Source organism: Balaenoptera physalus (genome assembly GCF_965194825.1).
Source record: "Balaenoptera physalus genome assembly, chromosome: 13".
Lineage (NCBI taxonomy): Eukaryota > Metazoa > Chordata > Mammalia > Artiodactyla > Balaenopteridae > Balaenoptera > Balaenoptera physalus.
The window spans coordinates 98239837-98262416 of NC_138892.1; the positions used below are offsets into that span (position 1 = coordinate 98239837).

The 22580-nt window shown below is 40.7% G+C and overlaps 1 protein-coding gene across 1 annotated transcript; it reads right to left on the minus strand.

The window, feature by feature from the left end:
- Nucleotides 1–845: 845 nt before the first annotated feature.
- Nucleotides 846–21280, minus strand: DDX47 (DEAD-box helicase 47). Its single transcript, XM_082420254.1, has 12 exons — nucleotides 21152–21280; nucleotides 20384–20477; nucleotides 9546–9734; nucleotides 9229–9300; nucleotides 8892–9010; nucleotides 7229–7300; nucleotides 6987–7103; nucleotides 6286–6432; nucleotides 5599–5736; nucleotides 3840–3910; nucleotides 3131–3260; nucleotides 846–1432 (listed from the first exon to the last, which is right to left on the minus strand). The coding sequence occupies exons 1-12, from the start codon at nucleotides 21236–21238 to the stop codon at nucleotides 1301–1303; spliced, it is 1368 nt and encodes a 455-aa protein (XP_082276380.1). The 5' UTR covers nucleotides 21239–21280; the 3' UTR covers nucleotides 846–1300.
- Between the last annotated feature and the right edge of the window lie 1300 nt (nucleotides 21281–22580).

The window sequence follows — 22580 nt, forward strand, 5'->3', positions numbered from 1 at the left end:
TCAAATTCAGCTTGCTTCTGAAAGTCTTCCGCTGAGCTGAAGCAGCAGCCATCCACTGGCTTTTACCCACCGGCCCAGAGGGAGAGAGAGTTGCTGTTAGCTAAGCCACTCTGGAGAGTCCCATCAGGAAACAAGACAAATGGAGAATTAGCCCCCAGAGGTAGGCACCCCACCCCCTACATTTATAAAGATCTTCCTGCAATCAACATGCACACCTGACTCCCACAGAGAATTTTTTTTTTTTAATTTATTTATTTTTGGCTGTGTTGGGTCTTCATTGCTGCATGCAAGCTTTTAGTTGCGGCGAGCAGGGGCTACTCTTCATTGCAGTGCGCGCGCTTCTCATTGACGTGGCTTCTCTTGTTGCGGAGCACGGGCTCTAGGCGCATGGGCTTCAGTAGTTGTGGCTCGCGGGCTCTAGAGCACAGGCTCAGTAGTTGTGGCGCACGGGCTTAGTTGCTCCACAGCACGTGGGATCTTCCCGGACCAGGGCTCGAACCCGTGTCCCCTGCATTGGCAGGCGGATTCTTAACCACTGTGCCACCAGGGAAGCCCCCCCGACAGAGGATTTTAATCCAAGAAGCCAGGGATGTGAATCTATTCAGAGATCTAAGAGACTCTGCTCCATTCCCAAGAAAAACGCAACCTCCTTTCAAACAGGACTTCCCTTTCAAAGCCATCCATCCTCGTTTCTTTGTTGATTTTTTTAAAGCCATAAATAATGTTTACCTCAAATTAAGGACAACCAATGAATTTGCCATGGAATCGCCACTGTCAGTTTCTTACCTATTAGGAAGATCTTACTAAATCTATAAAGTCTGTAACCCAAAAAGGTCCTCAAGGAGTTTGAATTTTTAAAAAATAATATTTAAATTTATTATTTCCCATTTGGTCTCATGAAACACAAGCTGAGACTGCAGAAGTATCACTGTTTTTAGATCTAGAAGCTCCTTTCCTTTACAATTACAGGTCAAGGGCTTCATGAGCCCAATCCTCGACTTGCAGCTGAAAAAAGCACAGGTCTGTGTGAAGGGATAGGAGAGCACATCTTACTAGTGTCAGGAGCAAGGAACCAAAGCTGAAGAATAGTCCGAGTCTTGACCTCAGCCCTTCGAAAATATTCTGCAGGCAACGATGTTCTAACACACGGCAAGGGGGATGAGCACCGAGTGGGCTGGGCAGACCCTGGACACGATTCTGATGGATTTCGGCCTGCAGAGCTCTGGAGGGAGAGGTCCCATTCTCTCCTTCAATCCTCTTTACAGAACAGAAAGCAGAAATCAAGTCTTTATAAAAGAGATTAACGGCCCTTCCGTTTCTTCATTTTTCCTCCAGCCACCTTGTTCCTGACACCGATCGCACCCTCCGTATCGTCATTGTCCCCAGCAACCTCCCACGAGCGCTTCTTCTTCTCTCCATGCTCCCTTAACTCCTGCAAGAAACAGGAAGGATGGGACTGAAAATGAATGACTGTCACTGAAAGTGACACATCCTGGTCTCTGCTCCTTAAAATCAAACACTAAGTAACTCCCTAACATCTCCCATTAGCAAAGGAATAAGGCCCAAATCCCAAGATACAAAAATGTTAATCTATTTAGTAATCAAAGACAGGAAGATTAAAACAATAAGCTATTATTATTATTCTGGCAAAGATCTAAGAGAATGGTAATACCTAGACCTGGTCAGGGTGTGGGGACAGTCACATACACTGTCACTCATCGTGTCGAAGTGCTTTAGCTTTTCTAGGGGGGCAGTTTGACATTATGTATGAATTCGAATTTTAACTGTGTATTCTCCTCCACCCAACAATTGATTCTACTTCTAGGAATTTATTCTAAGGAAACAAGACAAGTGTGCAAAGCTGTACATATCAGGATGTTCAACAGAGTTCTAGTTAAAATACAAAAAACTGGGAAAAGCATTAACACACATCAATGTAAATCACGTCATCTATTCCATGACAGAATTCTCTGTAGCCATTAAGAAATGATCCCATGAGAATTCTAAGGTGCTAGTGTCTAAGATATCAGTTTCTAAACTTGCGAGCAGTGCTATTTTTAAAAAACTGAATTCTCTCTCCTCAGATTACCAACTTTCAAAACATTGGAAAGTAATAAAATATACCTAATGCAAAGTCTAGAAGACCCAATTTGGTTTCCCTTGACAAGTCAGAAGGCAGTTAAGGACCCTGCAACAACTCCAAGAGCTTACTCCTGCCACTGGTGTTTAGGAAAGTCTGGCAACTGAATCGATTCAGGGCTAAGACACAGCCTAGATGACACTTTTTGAATAAAGTTTAAAATGTGAAGAAAAAAAAAAAGAAGTGATCACATGAATCTCTGCTAGTTCAAAGAGAAAAATGATATACCTTTAGATAAAGTCATATACAATTAGATAAAGTCTAAGTATGGCTAAAGAAAGAAAAATAGCCAACTGTTATCAGTGGTTTTCTGTGGGGGGTGGCTTATGTGTTTCACTTACTATTTTAATCCTTTGTGTATTTTCTAAAAATGCTTCCCAACACACATGTAATATTTTTATAAGCAAAAATACCAAACAAAGAATTCCATGTGGGCAGAAAAACAAAAACAAGTCCACACCTCAGCTACTCAGAAAGCAGCCCATGGGCGAAGTTTCTTCACCCCTCAGACCAGCACTCCAGGCAGCAGACGGCACCTGGAAGGCTGCTCCTTTAGACCTTCTCATCGCCACTCCTACCGCTACTATCAGTAACCACGCTGTTTACACCAGCTTGACTGATGCTCATAAAACCCTGCATTCAAGGTAACAATTATTCCCAATCTACAAATGAGGAACTGATTCTGAGAGGTCAGACACCTTGTCCGAGCTCACAGTTCTCAGCTGCACCTCCTGATCTCAAGGCCAAAGGTTTTTTTTTTGCCTCACGTGAAACATGAACAGTGGCTGGGAATGTGGTCACTGTGGTCAGACTGAGTCCAAACCCTGATTCGACCATTTAGTCGTACAGTCGAAAGCAAATTACCAACATCTGCACTTTAGTATGCTCATCTTAAATTTGGAATAAAATATTCCAAGTTGAGGATTAACACAATAAAGTGTCTTGCATGTAAGTTAATTTCATTTGCTGGCGAGAAAATGCGTTGCATACCATTCGGGCAAATCTTTGGGCCTCAGTCACACGTTCTGTCAGCATCATAACCTCGTCATCCTGGGTTGGAAAGACAGGCAATTTCTTCCCAATTAAGTGTTCTATGCGCTGGAAGAGTTCCACGTCGTATCTGAAAAAGGAAAATTGCCATGGCTCTGGCTGGCTGACAGTGCACATGTCTGTCCGTTCCAAAACTATGATGCAACAGGCACCACAGTTTTCAACAATATCAAACCTACTATTCCTTTTCAGAACACTAACTAAATGCAATCTTCTGTGCACAGCCCAGCAGAAAACCACCCAACATATCCCTTACTCCCAGAAAAGCCCTGGGTACATAACAATTTGTTCCTTCAAAAACAAAATCAGAAATAGTTATTGTAATACTGTGAGTTGAGGGAACGGTCACTGTTCTCTGGCTCCGGCATTTAAAAGAAATAACAGGGTTTTTTGTGTGTGTGTGCCTCTATATGCCAAGTACTATACTACACACATGTAGTACAGTATATGCTCTTTACATATACATCTCCAGTCTTCATTAAAACCCTGCTAGGTTGGTATTATTATTTCTATTTTACAAACAATGAAGGTGGGATGAGGGAGGTTAAGTGACTGTTACAGTAAGTGGTGAAGTCAGGTTCCAAGTTTGTCTGCCCCACAGTTCTGCTCTTTTCTCTGCATTGCTCTGCCCCAAAGTCGGGTCACTTACTGTGTGACAAAGGTAATAGACTTTCCAGAGCGCCCTGCTCGAGCTGTTCGACCTACTCGATGGATGTAATCCTGAAATGAAAACAGTAAGTAACTTTGAGTTAGCTGGAATATAAATTAAAAACTGTATGTAAATTCTTCCTGCAAACCTTTGAAAGAAAACAGATTAGTGTTAGAACGTGGAGAGATGAACTCGCAATCTGTTGAGATAAATCTACTTCACTTTTGTTATTCTCCTCAGAGCACAAAACTGACCCCCTTTTTCCTTTCTTTTATAGAAAGACAAATCTACAAAGCAAATCTCCATGGACATAGCACAGGCAGAGGAAAATGGCACTAGATCTAGAGGCAGACCTGGGTCACAGATCTGCTTTTCCCACCGACCAGCGATGCAACTGTCTACAAGTCCAGAACTTCTCTGAACCCTGGTTTGTATCTATAAAACAGAGACACAAATACATGTCCAAACTCACACAGAGTTACTGTGAAAATCCTATGAGACAGCACCCTGTCTACAGCAGTTTAATACGAAGTTGACACACACTAGTTGTTCTCAACTGGGGTCAGTTTCATCCTCCCCAGGGGGCATTTGGAAATGTCTGGAAACATATCTGGTTGTCACAATGTCACCTGTGAGTAGAAGCCAGGAATTCTGCTAAGCATCCTACAATGCAAAGGACAGCCCCGCAACGAAGAAGTCCCAGACCAAGATGTTAACAGTGCCGAGGCTGGAAACCCTGGGATACACTGAGGACCACAAGCTGCCATTTCTCATCAGCTGGACCGACAGAGGTGAGCACGTGATCCGTCTGCACCTCCGACAGCGAGCATCTAACCCCTCTCCTGGGCTCCTTCATTCACATTCATTAATATCACATCCACAGGCATGTGCAAGATGAGGAGAATGAAAAGATCAAGAGCTTTCCCTATTTTTGATACTTAACTAATCAAGGACACACACACACCAAAAAAAACTCCAATACTGTAACTAAGGAAAGACAGAAAACATTCCATTAAGAAATACACTTTGTATACAATGGAATATTATTCAGCCATAAAAAAGAATGACATCTTCCCATCTGTGACAACATGGATAGACCTTGAGGGTATTCAGCTAAGTGAAATAAGTTAGACAGAGACAAATACTAGATCTCACTTATATGTGGAATCTAAAACAAAAACAAAAACAAAAAAAATTGAGCTCACAGATACAGAGAACAGGTTTGGTGGTTGCCAGAGGCAGGGATGGGTGTGTGTGAAATGGGTGAAAGGGGGCAAAAGGTACAAATTTCAGTTATAAAATAAATAAGTCATGGGGATGTAATGTACAACATGCTGACTAGAGTTAATAATACTGTACTGCATATTTGAAAGTTGCTAAGGGAAAATATCTTTGAAATTCTCATCATAAGAAAAATACGTAACTATGAATGGTGACAGATGTTAACTAGACTTACTATGACCATTTTGCAATATATACGAATATTAAATCATTACATTTTACACCTGAAACTAATATAATATGTCAATTACATCTCAATTTAAAAAAAAAGAAAAGAAAAGGAGAGAGAAGGAGGTGGGGGAGAAAGAGAGTAAGAGGAAGGAAGGGAGGGAGGGAGGGAAGGAGGAAGGGAAAGAAAGGACAGGAAAGGAAAGGAAGGGAAGGGAAGGGAAGGGAAGGGAAGGGAAGGGGAAAAGAAAAGAAAAGAGAAAAGAAAAACACTTTGGGGCTAGAAAATCAGGTCAGCAACAGGACTCACCTTGGAATGGGTAGGAATGTCAAAGTTAACAACTACATCCACATGAGGTATGTCCAAACCACGGCTGGCAACATCAGTTGCTAAAAGAATGGAACGAGCCTTTGCCTTAAATTTATTAAGGGATCCTAGGCGCTTGCTCTGAGACGATGAAAAGAAGAAATGGAAAGAATTTAATCTTGAAAAACGTGGAATCCAAGACACACAAACTAGACACACTAAATAAATACAAGAACCAAGAGAGAAATTTTTAAAAGGATGTTTCCCCCTTAGTCTGAACTAGGCTTCACAGGTCAAAAGGAAACATGGAAGCAATAAAAAGATATTTAAGACTAAAGCTAGAAAATACTAACATGAAACAGAGTTTGTTAAACATGATAGAAAGATAATTGGGAAATAATTTATTGAAAGTCTTTAGAGACGAGAGAGTCACTATTACCATGAGGGCTGAATAAATCAACTCAATAGCTTCCACCCCAGACAACTACCTGTGGAATATTCTAATTTGAGCTTCTTGCTATCCTGAAAGGAGGAAGTAGCATCCAAAGCAACACTTTAATGCCCATAAAATCAGGACAACTATGGGAAGATGCATTAATGTCATGTGTTGCTATTGCAGAAATCTCCTGCTACAAGGTTTAGCTTTCTCATGCCCCCAGTTCACCACTAATGATTCCAAAGAATAGTTACCTGACTCATCTGTCCATTGAGGGGAATGGCAGAGAATCCAAGATTTCGGAGTAGCAAAGCTGTCCTCTGAGTATTGTTACAGGTGCTGCAGAATATCATAAAGGAGTTTCCAGCCAATTCATTTAGAATATAAACCAGGTAGGTATCCTAAGTCACAAAGCCAAAACAATATATGTCACTGAACCTGGAAGAAGGTTGGCGTCCTGGGCATATAAATTATGTAAAAGACTAAGCCCATAGCTGCTTCTCAGTTATCCAGACCCCCAGCTGCCAGCTTTGCACTCCTTAACCGGCACTATCATTATCATCTCTGTGAACCATGAGTTTCACACACAGCCTGAAGCCAAGCACAAGGAGAGCTGTACTCAGCAAGCACGCAAAGCCCTGACATCAAAGCACAAAACTAGGGTCCCTTGCCCATAAAAAAGCCACATAATAAGCAGGCAAAAGAAAAACTACCTCAAGGATGGGGTTAGGAAGGGATTATATCATGACTTCATTACTGTGGTTTAATATGTTGTGAATTCCCGGAATGTTTGACTTTATCAGTGATAAATATAAGCACGGCATGAGCTCTAAAACAAACAGAAAGGACTCCAATCTGTAGCACAGCTCTTAGCTAATCAAGAGTTGACACATTTTCAGATGCCTTGGTGAAGAAGGAGAGGGAGTGGCAGGAATGATCAAAGCAAACACTTTACCTTGAACTTAGAAGGAATAAAAAGATAATATTGCTGTAACTTCTCAACCGTCTGGTATTTAGAGGAAACAGCACATTTCACAGGATTCTTCAGCGCTGCTCGCTGAAGTTTTTGCACCTTAAGAAAGAAAACCTAGAATAGTACACTGATTCCTAAATACTCTATTTTTATTATCATTACTGTGACTGTTTCTATTTATCAATTCTTATAAAGAAGAAAAGAGAAGTCCTAGAAAAGTTCACCTTCTTGGTCATCGTAGCAGAGAAGAGAAATGTTTTCCGATCTCGGGGAATCACTTTCAGGATCTTGTCAACCTAAGGCAGAAAGAGCAAAGGATACCAACGTAACATTTAGACTGGACACCTGCAAATGCTGCTTGTGAAGGAGAGAAGGAGATAACAAACTAAATACATCACTGTGGGATTTGGGGACTCAAAACTTTGATTCAGTTCAGCTAAAATTGACTGAATATTTACTATTTGATACCATACCAGATGCTATCAAAAATAATGCCAGTCAGAGAAAAGAACAGTTTAAATCAGCAGAGTAGTGCTAATCTAAGAGAAAAGTAAAGAATAAGCATTAATCAACTAAATAAGCTATGAAGAATGGGTCATCAAAGAAAAGATGGAAGAGGTTGAAATCAAATGAAATGGAAAAGAAAATCTGGTTTTGGTATTTCTCATCTCTGAAATCAAAGTCAGCCTATATGTATGTATGTATGTATATATGTATGTATGTATGTGTATATAGATATATAGATATATACACACATATACATATATACATGTTTTTTGCCCAACTGTCTTTTTTAATTGAAGTATAGTTGATTTACAATGTTTCAGGTGTACAGCAAAGTGATTCAGTTACACATACATACATATTTACACTTTTTCAGATTCTTTTCCATTATAGGTTATTACAAGATATTGAATATAGTTCCCTGTGCTATACAGTAAGTCCTTGTTGTTTATCTATTTTATATATAGTAGTGTGTATATATTAATCCCATATTCCTAATTTATCCCTCGCCCCCCAAGTCAAACTATATTCGAAAGAGGATGCTGAGACTATTTACAATATCCAAGAGATGGAAGCAACCTAAATGTCCATCGACAGATGAATGGATAAAGAAGATGTGGTATATATACAGAATGGAATACTACTCAGCCATAAAAAAGAATGAAATAATGCCATTTGCAGCAACATGGATGGACCTAGAGATTATCATACTAAGTGAAGTCAGACAAAGATAAATATCATATAATATCACTTATATGTAGAATCTAAAATATGATACAAATGGACTTATTTACAAAACAGAAACACATTCACAGACATAGAAAACAAACTTATGGTTACCAAAGGGGAAAAGAGGGAATGATAAATTAGGAGTTTGTGTAGGTATATGTATATACACACACACACACATATATATGTATATATACATATATTTATATCTGTATGTATAACTGAATCACTTTGCTGTACACCAGAAACACAACATTGTAAATTAACTATACTTCAGTAAAAAGTTAATTAATTTAATTTAATTTAATTTAATAGCAACAAGGATATATTGTACAGCACAGGGAAATATAGTCATTATTTTGTAATAATTTTAAATGGAGTATAATCTATAGAAATATTGAATCACTATGTTGCACACCTAAAAATAATATAATATTATAAATCAACTATCCTTCAATAAAAAAGAAAGAAAAAATAAAAATAAAGAGGATGCTGAGGCACTGACAGGGTAAAGAGCATCAAGAATGAAAAAAGCAGCAGAGATGTTAAATTAACCAACCATGGTAAGTGCTCCACAAAAGCAGGTATGTAATGAACCAGATTTTGAACAGATTTTGAGATGCCCTAGGAAGAGGAAAGATGTTGAGAGCTCACCTCTGTCTCAAAATCCATATTCAATATTCGGTCTGCTTCATCCATGACCAAGTACTTGAGAGCTCTTAAGTTGAAACCTTTTGTATTTTCCAAGTGGTCAATCAGTCGACCAGGAGTGGCTAACAAGAAGAGTTGAGGAGAGAGGGCAATGTTTAAGAAAAAGGACAGAAAGAAAGCGACCACCCCCTCCCAAACAGAATTTCAGAAACTAAAAAAAATAAAACAAAAAATTAAATCCATTCTTTGAACTCTTTCCACACAAAGAAGTTACACCCAATATCAGTAGATTTTCTCCAATTCATCATCACCAGTGTCTTTTACCGTTGTCATTACTCACCTATTATTATATGTGGTTTTTTGGCCAGGGCCAGAGATTGAGACATTGAATCAATTCCACCTACAATCACAGCTACAGAAAGAAAAAGAATATTGAAAAGAGATCCTTAATTTTTTTCCATAGTTCACTGTAAAGCCAATGACACATTTCTACTTTCATTTTTCTTCCCTTACAATTACAACTTTCCCCGAAGCTAAAATACCAAATCAGCTCTTTAGGTCAATGAACTTATGTTAACGACACTTCCTTCCATTCTCCTTTCACATTCATTCTCAACCTGTGAAGAAATTGAAGATTCCTTTCCTCTCGACACTTACCACATTGCACCCCAATAGAAGACCCCAGGGCTTCAAACTGCTCTGAGATCTGAAAGGCTAGCTCCCGAGTGGGGGTGAGAACTAAGGCAAACAAACGCTGGGGCGTCTCTAGCAGCACATTCAGAATGGGCAGAGCAAAGGCCCCAGTCTTCCCAGAGCCGGTTTCCGCCAGCCCAATAATATCACGACCTAGAAGACAAAGAAAACACCTAATAGCAAAGAAATGCTCTCTGCACCATTTCCACATTATTCCACAAGGACCCACTGCTGGCACAAAGTAGACCATGAATAAATATTTGATGAATTCAGGGGAGGGGGAGGTTGATGAGACAGAAGACACGGTCTCTGTCCTAAATTAGCTCAAAATCCAAGGGTGAAATACACAAATATGTTCTAATATGATAGGTCCCTACAGGATACAGTGAGAACAAAAAGGAATGAGCAACCTACTGCCAGGAGGAGTCAGGAAAGGTTAACAGAGGTGATGAGTAAATTAAATCTGGAAGTAAGCAAAGAAGGAAAGGAAGGGCAGTCCTGTATGAGGAAAGACGCTTTAAAGAACACAGCATGGGGCTTCCCTGGTGGTGCAGTGGTTAAGAATCCGCCTGCCAATACAGGGGACACGGGTTCGAGCCCTGGTCCAGGAAGATCCCAAATGCCGTAGAGCAACTAAGTCCGTGCACCACAACTACTGAGCTTACGCTCTAGGGCCCGTGAGCCACAACTACTGAGCCTGTGTGCCACAACTACTGAGCCTGCACTCTAGAGCCCATGCTCCGCAACAAGAGAAGCCACCGCAACGTGAAGCCTGCGCACTGCAACAAAGAGTAGCCCCCGCTCTCCACAACTAGAGAAAGCCCGTGCACAGCAACGAAGACCCAATGCAGCCAAAAATAAATTAATTAAATAAATAAATTAAAAAAAAAAAAAAGAACACAGCATGAGTTCAGAGTGAGAAGTACAACGTGGCCAGAACACAAAAGTCAAGGGGGAAAGGGAGAGGAATAAGGAAACCCACAGCCATGCTAAGGAGTTTTGACATCTTCCTATAAGAGAGAGGAACTGAAGGATTTTAAGCAGGGAATATCATGACCAATGTTATATTTGTTAAGAAGATAAACCCCAGGCCTGATGGCATAAGAAGGACCCAAGGAGCTTAACAGTACAGCCATTTACACTGATCCTTCTGAGGGAAGAATGCCAGAAGTAATTCCTTAAGAATGGGTCCCCATGGTTTGTTATCACCAATCAAGCCATAACTGAGAAGATTTGGCAATTAATTTCCAAGCCAAGACCACCGCCTCTATGCTGGTTGCAGCCCCCAGAGTAGCTGAGCACTAGGACAGCACCCAGTGGGAAGCCTTCCTGTCGAGTAATGACTTCCACAGTTGACTGCTGAGGCTTCCTCACCTCGAGAATAGCCCTGCAATAACCCCCTTTCCCTGAGGTAACCTGAATATGACTCTCTTCCCTACAACTTAAAATGAACTAAAGGGCAGAATGGGGAACACACAGGAAAATGAGAGCTCAGTTAGGGTACCAGGAGAGCTATGACGGTGGCCTGAATGGAGGCCAGCCAAAGTGAGAATTACAAAGTAAGGAAAGAGGTCCGTGGAACCAGAGAGTTGGCACTGCAGGCAACACCTTTGGTATTTATGCCTTGTGTCTTTTTCGCACCTTAATTCACTGGCAAGCATCCCTCGTACCAAGTTGAGCTATGTGGCTAACAGGGTCTTGGTGCTCCGGCCGGGTGTCAGGCCTGAGTCTTTGAGATGGGAGAGCCGAGTTCAGGACACTGGAACACCAGAGACCTCCCAGCTCCACGTAAAACTGATCGGTGAGAGCTCTCCTAGAGATCTCCGTCTCAACGCTAAGACGCAGCTCCACTCAACGACCAGCAAGCTCCAGTGCTGGACACCCTATGCCAAACAACTAGCAAGAGAGGAACACAACCCCACCCATTAGCACAGAGGCTGCCTAAAATCATACTAAGTTCACAGACACCCCAAAACACACCATCGGACGTGGACCTGCCCACCAGAAAGACAAGATCCAGCCTCATCCACCAGAACACAGGCACCAGTCCCCTCCACCAGGAAGCCTACACAACACACTGAACCAACCTCACCCACTGGGGTTAGACACCAAAATCAACGGGAACTACGAACCTACAGCCTGCGAAAAGGAGACCCCAAACACAGTAAGTTAAGCAAAATGAGAAGACAGAGAAACACACAGCAGATGAAGGAGCAAAGTAAAAACCCACCAAACCAAACACATGAAGAGGAAATAGGCAGTCTACCTGAAAACGAATTCTGAGTAGGGCTTCCCTGGTGGCGCAGTGGTTAAGAATCTGCCTGCCAATGCAGGGGACACAGGTTCGAGCCCTGGTCTGGGAAGATCCCACATGCTGCGGAGCAACTAGGCCCGTGAGCCACAACGACTGAGCCTGCGCGTCTGGAGCCTGTGCTCCGCAACAAGAAAGGCCGCGACGGTGAGAGGCCCGCACACCGCGCTGAAGAGTGGCCCCCGCTCGCCACAACTAGAGAAAGCCCTCGCATAGAAATGAAGACCCAACACAGCCATAAATAAATAAATAAATTAATTAATTATTTTTAAAAAAGAATTCTGAGTAATGATAGTAACAATGATCCAAAATCTTGGAAATAGAATGGAGAAAATACAAGAAACGTTTAACAAAGATGTAGAAGAACTAAAGAGAAAACAAACAATGATGAACAACACAATAAATGAAATTAAAAATTCTCTAGAAGGAATCAATAGCAGAATAACTGAGGCAGAAGAACGGATAAGTGACCTGGAAGATAAAATAGTGGAAATAACTACCGCAGAGCAGAATAAAGAAAGAAAAGAATTGAGGACAGTCTCAGAGACTTCTGGGAAAACATTAAAGGCACCAACATTCAAATGGGTCTCAGCAGAAGAAGAGAAAAAGGAAGGGACTGAGAAAATATTTGAAGAGATTATAGTTGAAAACTTCCCGAATATGGGAAAGGAAATAGTCAATCAACTCCAGGAAGCAGAGAGTCCCATACAGGATATATCCAAGGAGAAATTCACCAAGACACATATTAATCAAACTATCAAAAATTAAATACAAAGAAAAAATATTAAAAGCAGCAAGGGAAAAGCAACAAATAACATAGAAGGGAATCCCCATAAGGTTAACAGCTGATCTTTCAGCAGAAACTCTGCAAGCCAGAAGGGAGTGACAGGACATATTTAAAGAGATGAAAGGGAAAAACCTACAACGAACGTTACTCTACCCAGCAAGGATCTCATTCAGATTCGATGGAGAAATCAAAAGCTTTATATTCAAGCAAAAGTTAAGAGAACTGAGCACCAAGAAACCAGTTTTACAGCAAATGCTAAAGGAACTTCTCTAGGCAGGAAACACAAGAGAAGGAAAAGACCTACAATAACAAACCCAAAACAATTAAGGAAATGGTAATAGGAATATACATACTGATAATTACCTTAAATGTAAACAGATTAAATGCTCCAACCAAAAAAACATAGACAGGCTGAACTGATACAAAAACAAGACCCGTATATATGCTGTCTACAAGAGACCCACTTCAGACTTAGGGACACATACAGACTGAAAGTGAAGGGATGGAAAAAGATATTCCATGCAAATGGAAATCAAAAGAAAGCTGGAGTAGCAATTCTCATATCAGACAAAATAGTCTTTAAAATAAAGACTATTACAAGAGACAAACAAGGACACTACACAACGATCAAGGGATCAATCCAAGAAGATATAACAATTGTAAATATTTATGCACCCAACATAGGAGCACCTCAATACATAAGGCTAATGCTAACAGCCATAAAAGGGGAAATCGACAGTAACACAATCATAGTAGGGGACTTTAACACCCCACTTTCACCAATGGACACATCATCCAAAATGAAAATAAATAAGGAAACACAAGCTTTAAATGATACATTAAACAGGAGGGACTTAATTGATACTTATATGACATTCCATCCAAAAACAACAGAATACACTTTCTTCTCAAGTGCTCATGGAACATTCTCCAGGAGAGATCATATCTTGAGTCACAAATCAAGCCTTGGTAAATTTAAGAAAACTGAAATCGTATCAAGTATCTTTTCTGACCACAACACTATGAGACTAGATATCAATTACAGGAAAATAACTGTAAAAAATATAAACACATGGAGGCTAAACAATACGTTACTAAATAACCAAGAGATCACTGAAGAAATCAATGAGGAAATCAAAAAATACCTAGAAACAAATGACAATGAAAACACAACAGACCAAAACCTACGGGATGCAGCAAAAGCAGTTCTAAGAGAGAAGTTTATAGCAATACAATCCTACCTCAAGAAACAAGAAAAATCTCAAATAAACAACCTAAACTTACACCTAGAGCAATTAGAGAAATAAAACTAAAAGCTGATTCTTTGAGAAGATAAACAAAATTGATAAACCATTAGCCAGACTCATCAAGATAAAAAGGGAGAAGACTCAAATCAACAGAATTAGAAATGAAAAAGGAGGACTAACAACTGACACTGCAGAAATGCAAAGGATCATGACCGATTACTGCAAGCAACTATATGCCAATAAAATGGACAACCTGGAAGAAATGGAGAAATTCTTAGAAAAGCACAACCTTCTGAGACTGAACCAGGAAGAAATAGAAAATATAAACAGGCCAATCACAAGCACTGAAATTGAAACTGTGATTAGAAATCTTCCAACAAACAAAAAACCAGGACCAGATGGATTCACAGGTAAATTCTATCAAACATTTAGAGAAGAGCTAACACCTATCCTTCTCAAACTCTTCCAAAATATAGCAGAGGGAGGAACACTCCCAAACTCATTCTACGAGGCCGCCATCACCCTGATACCAAAACCAGACAAAGATGTTACAAAAAAAGAAAACTACAGGCCAATATCACTGATAAACATAGATGCAAAAATCCTCAACAAAATACTAGCAAACAGAATCCAGCAACACACTGAAAGGATCATACACCATGATCAAGTGGGGTTTATCCCAGGAATGCAAGGATTCTTCAATATACACAAATCAATCAATGTGATACACCATATTAACAAATTGAAGAATAAAAACCATATGATAATCTCAATAGATGCAGAAAACGCTTCTGACAAAATTCAACACCCATTTATGATAAAAACTCTCCAGAAAGTAGGCATAGAGGGACCTTACCCTTTAATAAAGGCCATATATGACAAACCCACAGCAAACATCATTCTCAGTGGTGAAAAACTGAAACCATTTCCACTAAGATCAGAACAAGACAAGGTTGCCCACTCTCACCACTATTATTCAACACAGTTTTGGGAGTTTTAGCCAGAGCAATCAGAGGAGAAAAAGAAATAAAAGCAATCCAAATCAGAAAAGAAGAAGTAAAACTGTCACTGTTTGCAGATGACACGATACTATACATAGAGATTCCTAAAGATGCTACCAGAAAACTACTAGAGCTAATCAATGAATTTGGTAAAGTTGCAGGATACAAAATTAATGCACAGAAATCTCTTGCATTCCTACAGACTAATGACGAAAAGTGTGAAAGAGAAATTAAGGAAACACTCCCATTCACCACTGCAACAAAACAATAAAATACCTAGGAATAAACCTACCTAAGGAGACAAAAGACCTGTATGCAGAAAACTATAAGACACTGATGAAAGAAATTAAAGGTGATACAAACAGATGGAGAGATATACCATGTTCTTGGATTGGAAGAATGAACATTGTGAAAATGACTACACTACCCAAAGCAATCTACAGAGTCAGTGCAATCCCTATCAAACTACCAATGGCATTTTTCACAGAACAAGAACAAAAAATTCACAATTTGTATGGAAACACAGAAGACCCCGAATAGCCAAAGCAATCTTGAGAAAGAAAAATGGAGCTGGAGGAATCAGGCTCCCGGACTTTAGACTATACTACAAACATACAGTAATCAAGACAGTATGGTACTGGCACAAAAACAAGTATAGATCAATGGAAAAGTGTAGAAAGCCCAGAGATAAACCCATGTACATATGGTTACCTTATCTTTGATAAAGGAGGCAAGAATGTACAATGGAGAAAAGACAGCCTCTTTAATAAGTGGTGCTGGGCAAGCTGCACAGCTACATGTAAAAGAATGAAATTAGAACACTCCCTAACAGCATATACAAAAGTAAACTCAAAATGGATTAAAAAACCTAAACGTAAGCCCAGACACTATAAAACTCTTACAGGAAAACACAGGCAGAACACTCTATGACAGCAAGATCCTTTTTGCTCCACCTCCTAGAGAAATGTAAATAAAAACAAAAATAAACAAATGGGACCTAATGAAACTTAACAGCTTTTGCACAGCAAAGGAAACCATAAACAAGACGAAAAGACACCCCTCAGAATGGGAGAAAATATTTGCAAATGAAGCAGTTGACAGAGGATTAATCTCCAAAATATACCAGCAGCTCATGCAGCTCAATATCAAAAAAACACACAACCCAATCCAAAAATGGGCAGAAGACCTAAATAGACATTTCTCCAAAGAAGATATACAGATTGCCAACAAACACATGAAAAGATGCTCAACATCACTGATCATTAGAGAAATGCCAATCAAAACTACAATGAGGTATCACCTCACACAGGTCAGAATGGCCATCATCAAAAACTCTACAAACGGGGCTTCCCTCGTGGCGCAGTGGTTGAGAATCTGCCTGCTAATGCAGGGGACAGGGGTTCGAGCCCTGGTCTGGGAAGATCCCACATGCCGCAGAGCAGCTGGGCCCGTGAGCCACAATTACTGAGCCTGCGCGTCTGGAGCCCGTGCTCCGCAACAAGAGAGGCCGCGATAGTGAGAGGCCCGCGCACCGCGATGAAGAGTGGCCCCCACTTGCCACAACTAGAGAAAGCCCTCCCACGGAAACGAAGACCCAACACAGCCAAAAATAAATAAATAAATAAATAAATAATTAAAAAAAAAAAAAAAAAAAACTCTACAAACAATAAATGCTGGAGAGGGTGTGGAGAAAAGGGAACCCTCCTGCACTGTTGGTGGGAATGTAAACTGATACAGCCACTATGGAGAACAGTATGGCAGTTCCTTAAAAAATTAAAAATAGAACTACCATATGACCCAGCAATCCCACTACTGGGCATATACCCTGAGAAAACCATAATTCAAAAAGAGTCATGTACCACAATGTTCATTGCAGCTCTATTTACAATAGCCAGGACATGGAAGCAATCTAAGTGTCCACTGACAGATGAATGGCTAAAGAAGATGTGGTACATATATACAATGGAATATTACTCAGCCATAAAAAGAAACGAAATTGAGTTATTTGTAGTGAGGTGGATGGACCAAGAATCTGTCCTACAGAGTGAAGTAAGTCAGAAAGAGAAAAACAAATACCGTATACTAACACATATATATGGAATCTAAAAAAAAAAAAACAATGGTTCTGAAGAATCTAGGAACAGGACAGGAATAAAGACACAGATATACAGAATGGACTTGAGGACATGGGGAAGGGGAAGGGTAAGCTGAGATGAAGTGAGAGAGTGGCATGGACATATATACACTACCAAACGTAAAATAGATAGCTAGTGGGAAGCAGCTGCATAGCACAGGGAGATCAGCTCATGCTTTGTTACCACCTAGAGGGGTGGGATAGGGAGGGTGGGAGGGAGACGCAAGAGGGAGGGGATATGGGGATATATGTATACGTACGGTTGATTCACTTTGTTATACAGCAGCAACTAACACAACAATGTAAAGCAATTATACTCCAATAAAGATGTTAAAAAAAAAGTCATAGATAAAACTTACTGAAATTATTTCTTACAATTCTTTAAACAGGCATTTAGAATTGTTACTGTTGATTATATTCAGAGAAATAGGACAGATACTCTATTTGCATAACTTTTGCTCTCAGTTTGGAACATGAACAACAAAATGCCGTGATTAATGATTTTTACTATTCTTTTTGTTTTCCTGCAGATAGTTGGCATAAAAATGGGCTATCAAGCACATCAAGCTGAAGTAAGTAGGAATAAAATAAATCAAAATCCTTAAGTTGAGTCTACTACAGAGTCAGAATATGATACTCCACTGGACAAATTTGCATCCAATTTTGGGGAGCAATTTTTGGTCATCAAAATAAGTGCATTTCCCATTAAGTTGGCAATAAAGCTTGCAGGAGAAAGATCACATTGTTTACTGTAAAACTGATACGATAAAGATTATATGAGATCACATGTATAGATACAGATATGTAAACTGTAATGGGATTTCAAATAACAGAATAATTATGAATTTCAAATTTTCGTTTATATGCAATAAAAGTTAATAGTACAGTATAGATCCAAATCTCTAGGCCATAGGCTGATAACCTGCTGTTAACATTAGTGACTGGAATTTTGTTTAAATAATAGCTATATAATTAGGACCACATTGCCTGACAAATGTTTGGCACATACAGCTTCCTAGGTTTCATACACCTTGAAGAGAAAGAAGGAAACATCTAACAAAAGTTGATAATAGCCAAAACAATGTGGAACAATAAGACCTTCCTTCCTCCCTCCCTCCCTCCCTTCCTTCCTTCCTTCCATTCTTCCATTTATTTTTTTGTCTTTATGTTGGAGAATATGTGTTAAGTGAGCTCTCTGATATCTTGCCTTGAGGCTCATTTTATGCTTCTAAAACTGAATAATGGGATGGCACACCAGACTGCAGTGGGGAATTTTCCTTTGTAATCAGAGTTTTGAGGAGATATGTTATACTGTATCATATTAGAAAAATTAAAAAGGTCATCCATGCCTTTCCTGACTATTCTGTTCTCCCTTAGTGGGCAAGAGTAGAATTTCCTGAGGAAGGATGCTCTCCGTCAGGCAGACAACCCAATGCCCAACCAAAATAAATGAATAAATAGATTAGCTAATTAATTAATTTAAAATAAAGAAATAAATCAAAGGCTCAACTTTGCTACTTTATCACAGACTGCCTTTCAACCTTAAACACCAGGCTCTGCCTGGGGATCTCAAGCCCTCTTTAGGTGGTTTTCCAAGAGCTGCTTCCGTAACACTAGGCCTGACGTTAAATGTTACGTGGCTGGTTAGAGACTGAAAAATCATCGAGCTGTAAAAGTCTATGTTGTTGCTGAGACTCCAGAGGACTAAGCAGTTTTGGATAATAAACTCAAGTTGTATGAGAATTCGAACATTACAGACAAAGCTTTACAACATGAAATTCTAATTTATTTGAATCAATACATATATGATTATTAACAAAATAACTTCTCTCGTGTTATTTTGTTTCTATAAACATCCTATAGACCTTTGGAATCATTCTTATGTAGAATGTTCATAGGTGTGATGTACACAATTTATTGTTTGTGCTGGTGTTAGTACTGTTGACCTGTTACTTATTCTCATCATATTTTCCATGTACATTTTTGCAAATATAAATGTAAAGTTCATGTATTCTCAAAATTGTTAAAAATATATTGAATACATTTTCTGTCTTCATGCGACTTCCAAAAAAAAAAAAAAGAAAGTGAAATTGACACAACATTGCAAATCAACTATACTTCAACAAAATAAAAAAATAAAAGAAAGTAACAGAAGAAAATGTGATTGACACAGAGGTTTCTAGCTTGGGAAACTCAAAAGCCATAAACTAAGATAAGGGCTACAGGGAAATTAGTTCTGGTGAGAAAAATAAGGACTCTGTTCTGGACATAGGGAACTTGAGCTTCCTGCAGTAAGCTTAGAGAAAAGTATCTAAAAACCAGTTGGACATACTTGTTTGGAGCTCAGCAAAAAAGTGTGGGCTAGAAATATAGACATGGGAGTCATGAGCATCTGACCAGTGCTCATGTGTGCTCCCCCAGGGGCAGACACATTAGAATAAACTATTAAGTTTTTTTTTCAATTAATTATTATTATTATGATTTTTTTTTTTTTTTTTTTTTTTTTTTTTTACTTTTGGCTGCACTGGGTCTTCATTGCTGTGTGCAGGCTTTCTCTAGTTGCAGCGAGCAGGGGCTACTCTTTGTTGTGGTGCACAGGCTTCTCATTGCAGTGGCTTCTCTTGCTGCAGAGCACGGGCTCTAGGCGCGCAGGCTTCAGTACTTGTGGCTCGTGGGCTCTAGAGTGCAGGCTCAGTAGTTGTGGCGCAGGGGCTTAGTTGCTCCATGGCATGTGGGATCTTCCCGGACCAGGGCTCAAATCCATGTCCCCTGCATTGGCAGGCGGATTCTTAACCACTGGACCACCAGGGAAGTCCCAGAACTATTAACTTTTGTATCTATATATGCCTAGGTCCCATGCCTGGAAATTCCAATTCAGAAGGTCTAGGTTGGAGCCCAGAAATCGCTAGCGTTTTAAAAGTTCCACAGGTGATTCTAATGAGCACTGGCTGAAACTCACTGATGCAGACGGTATTAAAGCTTCAGGACTCGATGAGAAATCTTAGTAACATTTTAGAGTGAGAAAAAAGGATAAAGACAGAATTAACGCCGCAAGGCAAAGGGAAAAGAGCCAAAAGAAACTGAGGAAGAAAAAGCTAGAAAAACAGGAGAAGACAACAAACCCCCTCGTAGAAAGTAAGCTCCGTAAAACTGGAGAATTACTGTTTCAAAAACCAATAAGCCACAAACTTTTTATCTTTAGGAACCCTATTTTATTTCACTTGACGTATGCAAAGCAATAGCTCTCAAGAGTGGTATTTGACTGAATACGTGTAACTTCACGCTGAATCTGGAACAGGCCACATACTTCATTTCAACCTACCCTGTAAGGCCAAAGGAATAGCTTCAATCTGGATCTCTGTTGGTTTTGTCCATCCCAACTGGTTACAAGCTTCACACAACACATCTGTCACACCCTTAGAATTCAGAAAAACATAGTTTAGCAAAGAAAAACACACACTCACCTCCCACGTAATTAAATGACTGTTAGGGCCGCCTTGTTGGTGACATGTGCGTCCCCTACGCTTTGATTCAAAAGGTTTTTATTGTGAGTCTACTCAGTCTTCTCCTTAACTCTGAGAACTGGGACAGGAACCTAAGACTTACCAATCACTCTCCACTCGCCGGGGACAAAGCCAAGTTCTCCGCCTGTGTTACTTCATTTAATCTTCACAACTCTATGCGGTACCTCTCATAACCCCCAATGTACAGACGTGGAAAGTGAGGCACCGAGAAAACCTGCCTCTAGTCAGTGACTGGGTCAGAATTCAATACCGGTTCATCTGAATCCAAGGCCCAAGATGCACAAAAAGTGGATTCGCCGCATGGACAACATCCTGCACAGACACAACGCTGCCACACCGAGGTGGAGTTCAAAAGGGCATATGGGGGCTCCCGGGCCGCCCTCCCACCACCCAAACTCAGAGCCGAGGGAGCTCGTCCGGAACCCGAGCTCCAGACATCCCGGGAGAAACCTGAGCTAGGCCCCGGCTGTTTTTTGCACACCAGCGGCCGGTATCGAAGGCAACCGGACTCTGCCCGCGCCTGGCGGCAGCAGGAAAAAAGGGAAACCGGAGTCATCCATTCTTACCAGGTCTTTAAATGTTTTCGTTTCCGCCTCCTCCACCGCCGTCTGGAGCACCGCAGCCGGTGAACCGCACTCCTCGGACGCCGCCATGCTGGCTGCAGGCTCCGGAAGTGGGTCGGCGGCGCGCGGGATGCTGGGAAATGTAGTTTTCGTTCTCCCGGGTGGCGTGTTGTGGGCGCCCCCTGCGGGCCTGGCGGGGTTTCGCGGGAAAGCAGTAAAAAAAGAAATTAGGCATGGGTATAAGCGTTTGGAGTTTTGGAGCTGAGCCAAGTGCAGAAGGGCCTGATGACCAGGACCTCTAATCTGCCCTTTAGGTCCCTTTAGAAAGTTTTCCCCACCTTTCACAACCGCTGTGTTCCTCCCTCTTCTAACCATAGAGTTTTGAACAGGTTCATATTACAGTACTATTTATTTATTATAAATATTATTTCATTCATTTATTCAATAATATCTTGAGAGCCTACCATATGCTAGGGCTATGCTAAATGCCTACTGAACAGGACAGCGACCTCTACCGTCATGGAGAAGACAGATGATAAATAAGTGATCACAGATAATTTCAATTTGTGGAAAGTGTGATGATGCAACACATATAAAAATGATAGAGGGCTTCCCTAGTGGCACAGTGGTTGAGAATCTGCCTGCCAATGCAGGGGACACGGGTTCGAGCCCTGGTCTGAGAAGATCCCACATGCCGCGGAGCAACTAGGCCCGTGAGCCACAATTGCTGAGCCTGCGCGTCTGGAGCCTGTGCTCAGCAACGGGAGAGGCCGCGATGGTGAGAGGCCCGCGCACCGCGATGAAGAGTGGCCCCCACTTGCCGCAGCTGGAGAGCGCCCTCGCGCAGAAACGAAGATCAGCACAGCCATAAATAAATAAATAAATAAATAAATAAATAAAATGATAGAGATTTGATTTGCATTTCTCTAATAATTAGCGATGTTGAGCATTTTACATGTGCCTGTTGGCCATCTGTATGTCTTCTTTGGGGAAATGTCTATTTAGGTCTTTTGCCCATTTCTCGATTGGGTTTTTTGGGTTTTTTGTTGTTGAGTTGTATGAGCTGTTTGTAAATTTTGGATCATTTATATGTGGATCTAAAATATGACACAAATGGGGACTTCACTGATGGACCAGTCGTAAAGAATCCGCCTTCCAACACAGGGGACGTGGGTTCGATCCCTGGTCGGGGAACTAAGATCCCACGTGCCACGGGGCAACTAAGCCCTCATGCCACAACTACTGAGCCCGAGCGCCTCAACTAGAGAGCACACGTGCCACAGATTACAGAGCCCACGCGCTCTGGAGCCCACAACTAGAGAGAGAAAACCCACACACCACAACTAGAGAGAAGCCTGCGGTGCCGCAACGAATATCCCGAGTGCCGCAACTAAGACTGACGCAGCCAAAAATAATAAATAAATAAAATAAA

What these genes read in the sequence shown, in the direction of transcription:
- DDX47 (XM_082420254.1), bottom strand. Translation starts at nt 21,238, where the DNA reads ATGGCGGCGTCCGAGGAGTGCGGTTCACCGGCTGCGGTGCTCCAGACG. An exon ending in TTCTATTGGGGTGCAATGTG is followed by an intron (nt 9,301 to 9,545) that starts GTAAGTGTCGAG and finishes TTCTTTCTGTAG; the next exon opens with CTGTGATTGTAGGTGGAATT. An exon ending in ACATTCCTACCCATTCCAAG is followed by an intron (nt 3,911 to 5,598) that starts GTGAGTCCTGTT and finishes TTTTCATTTCAG; the next exon opens with GATTACATCCATCGAGTAGG.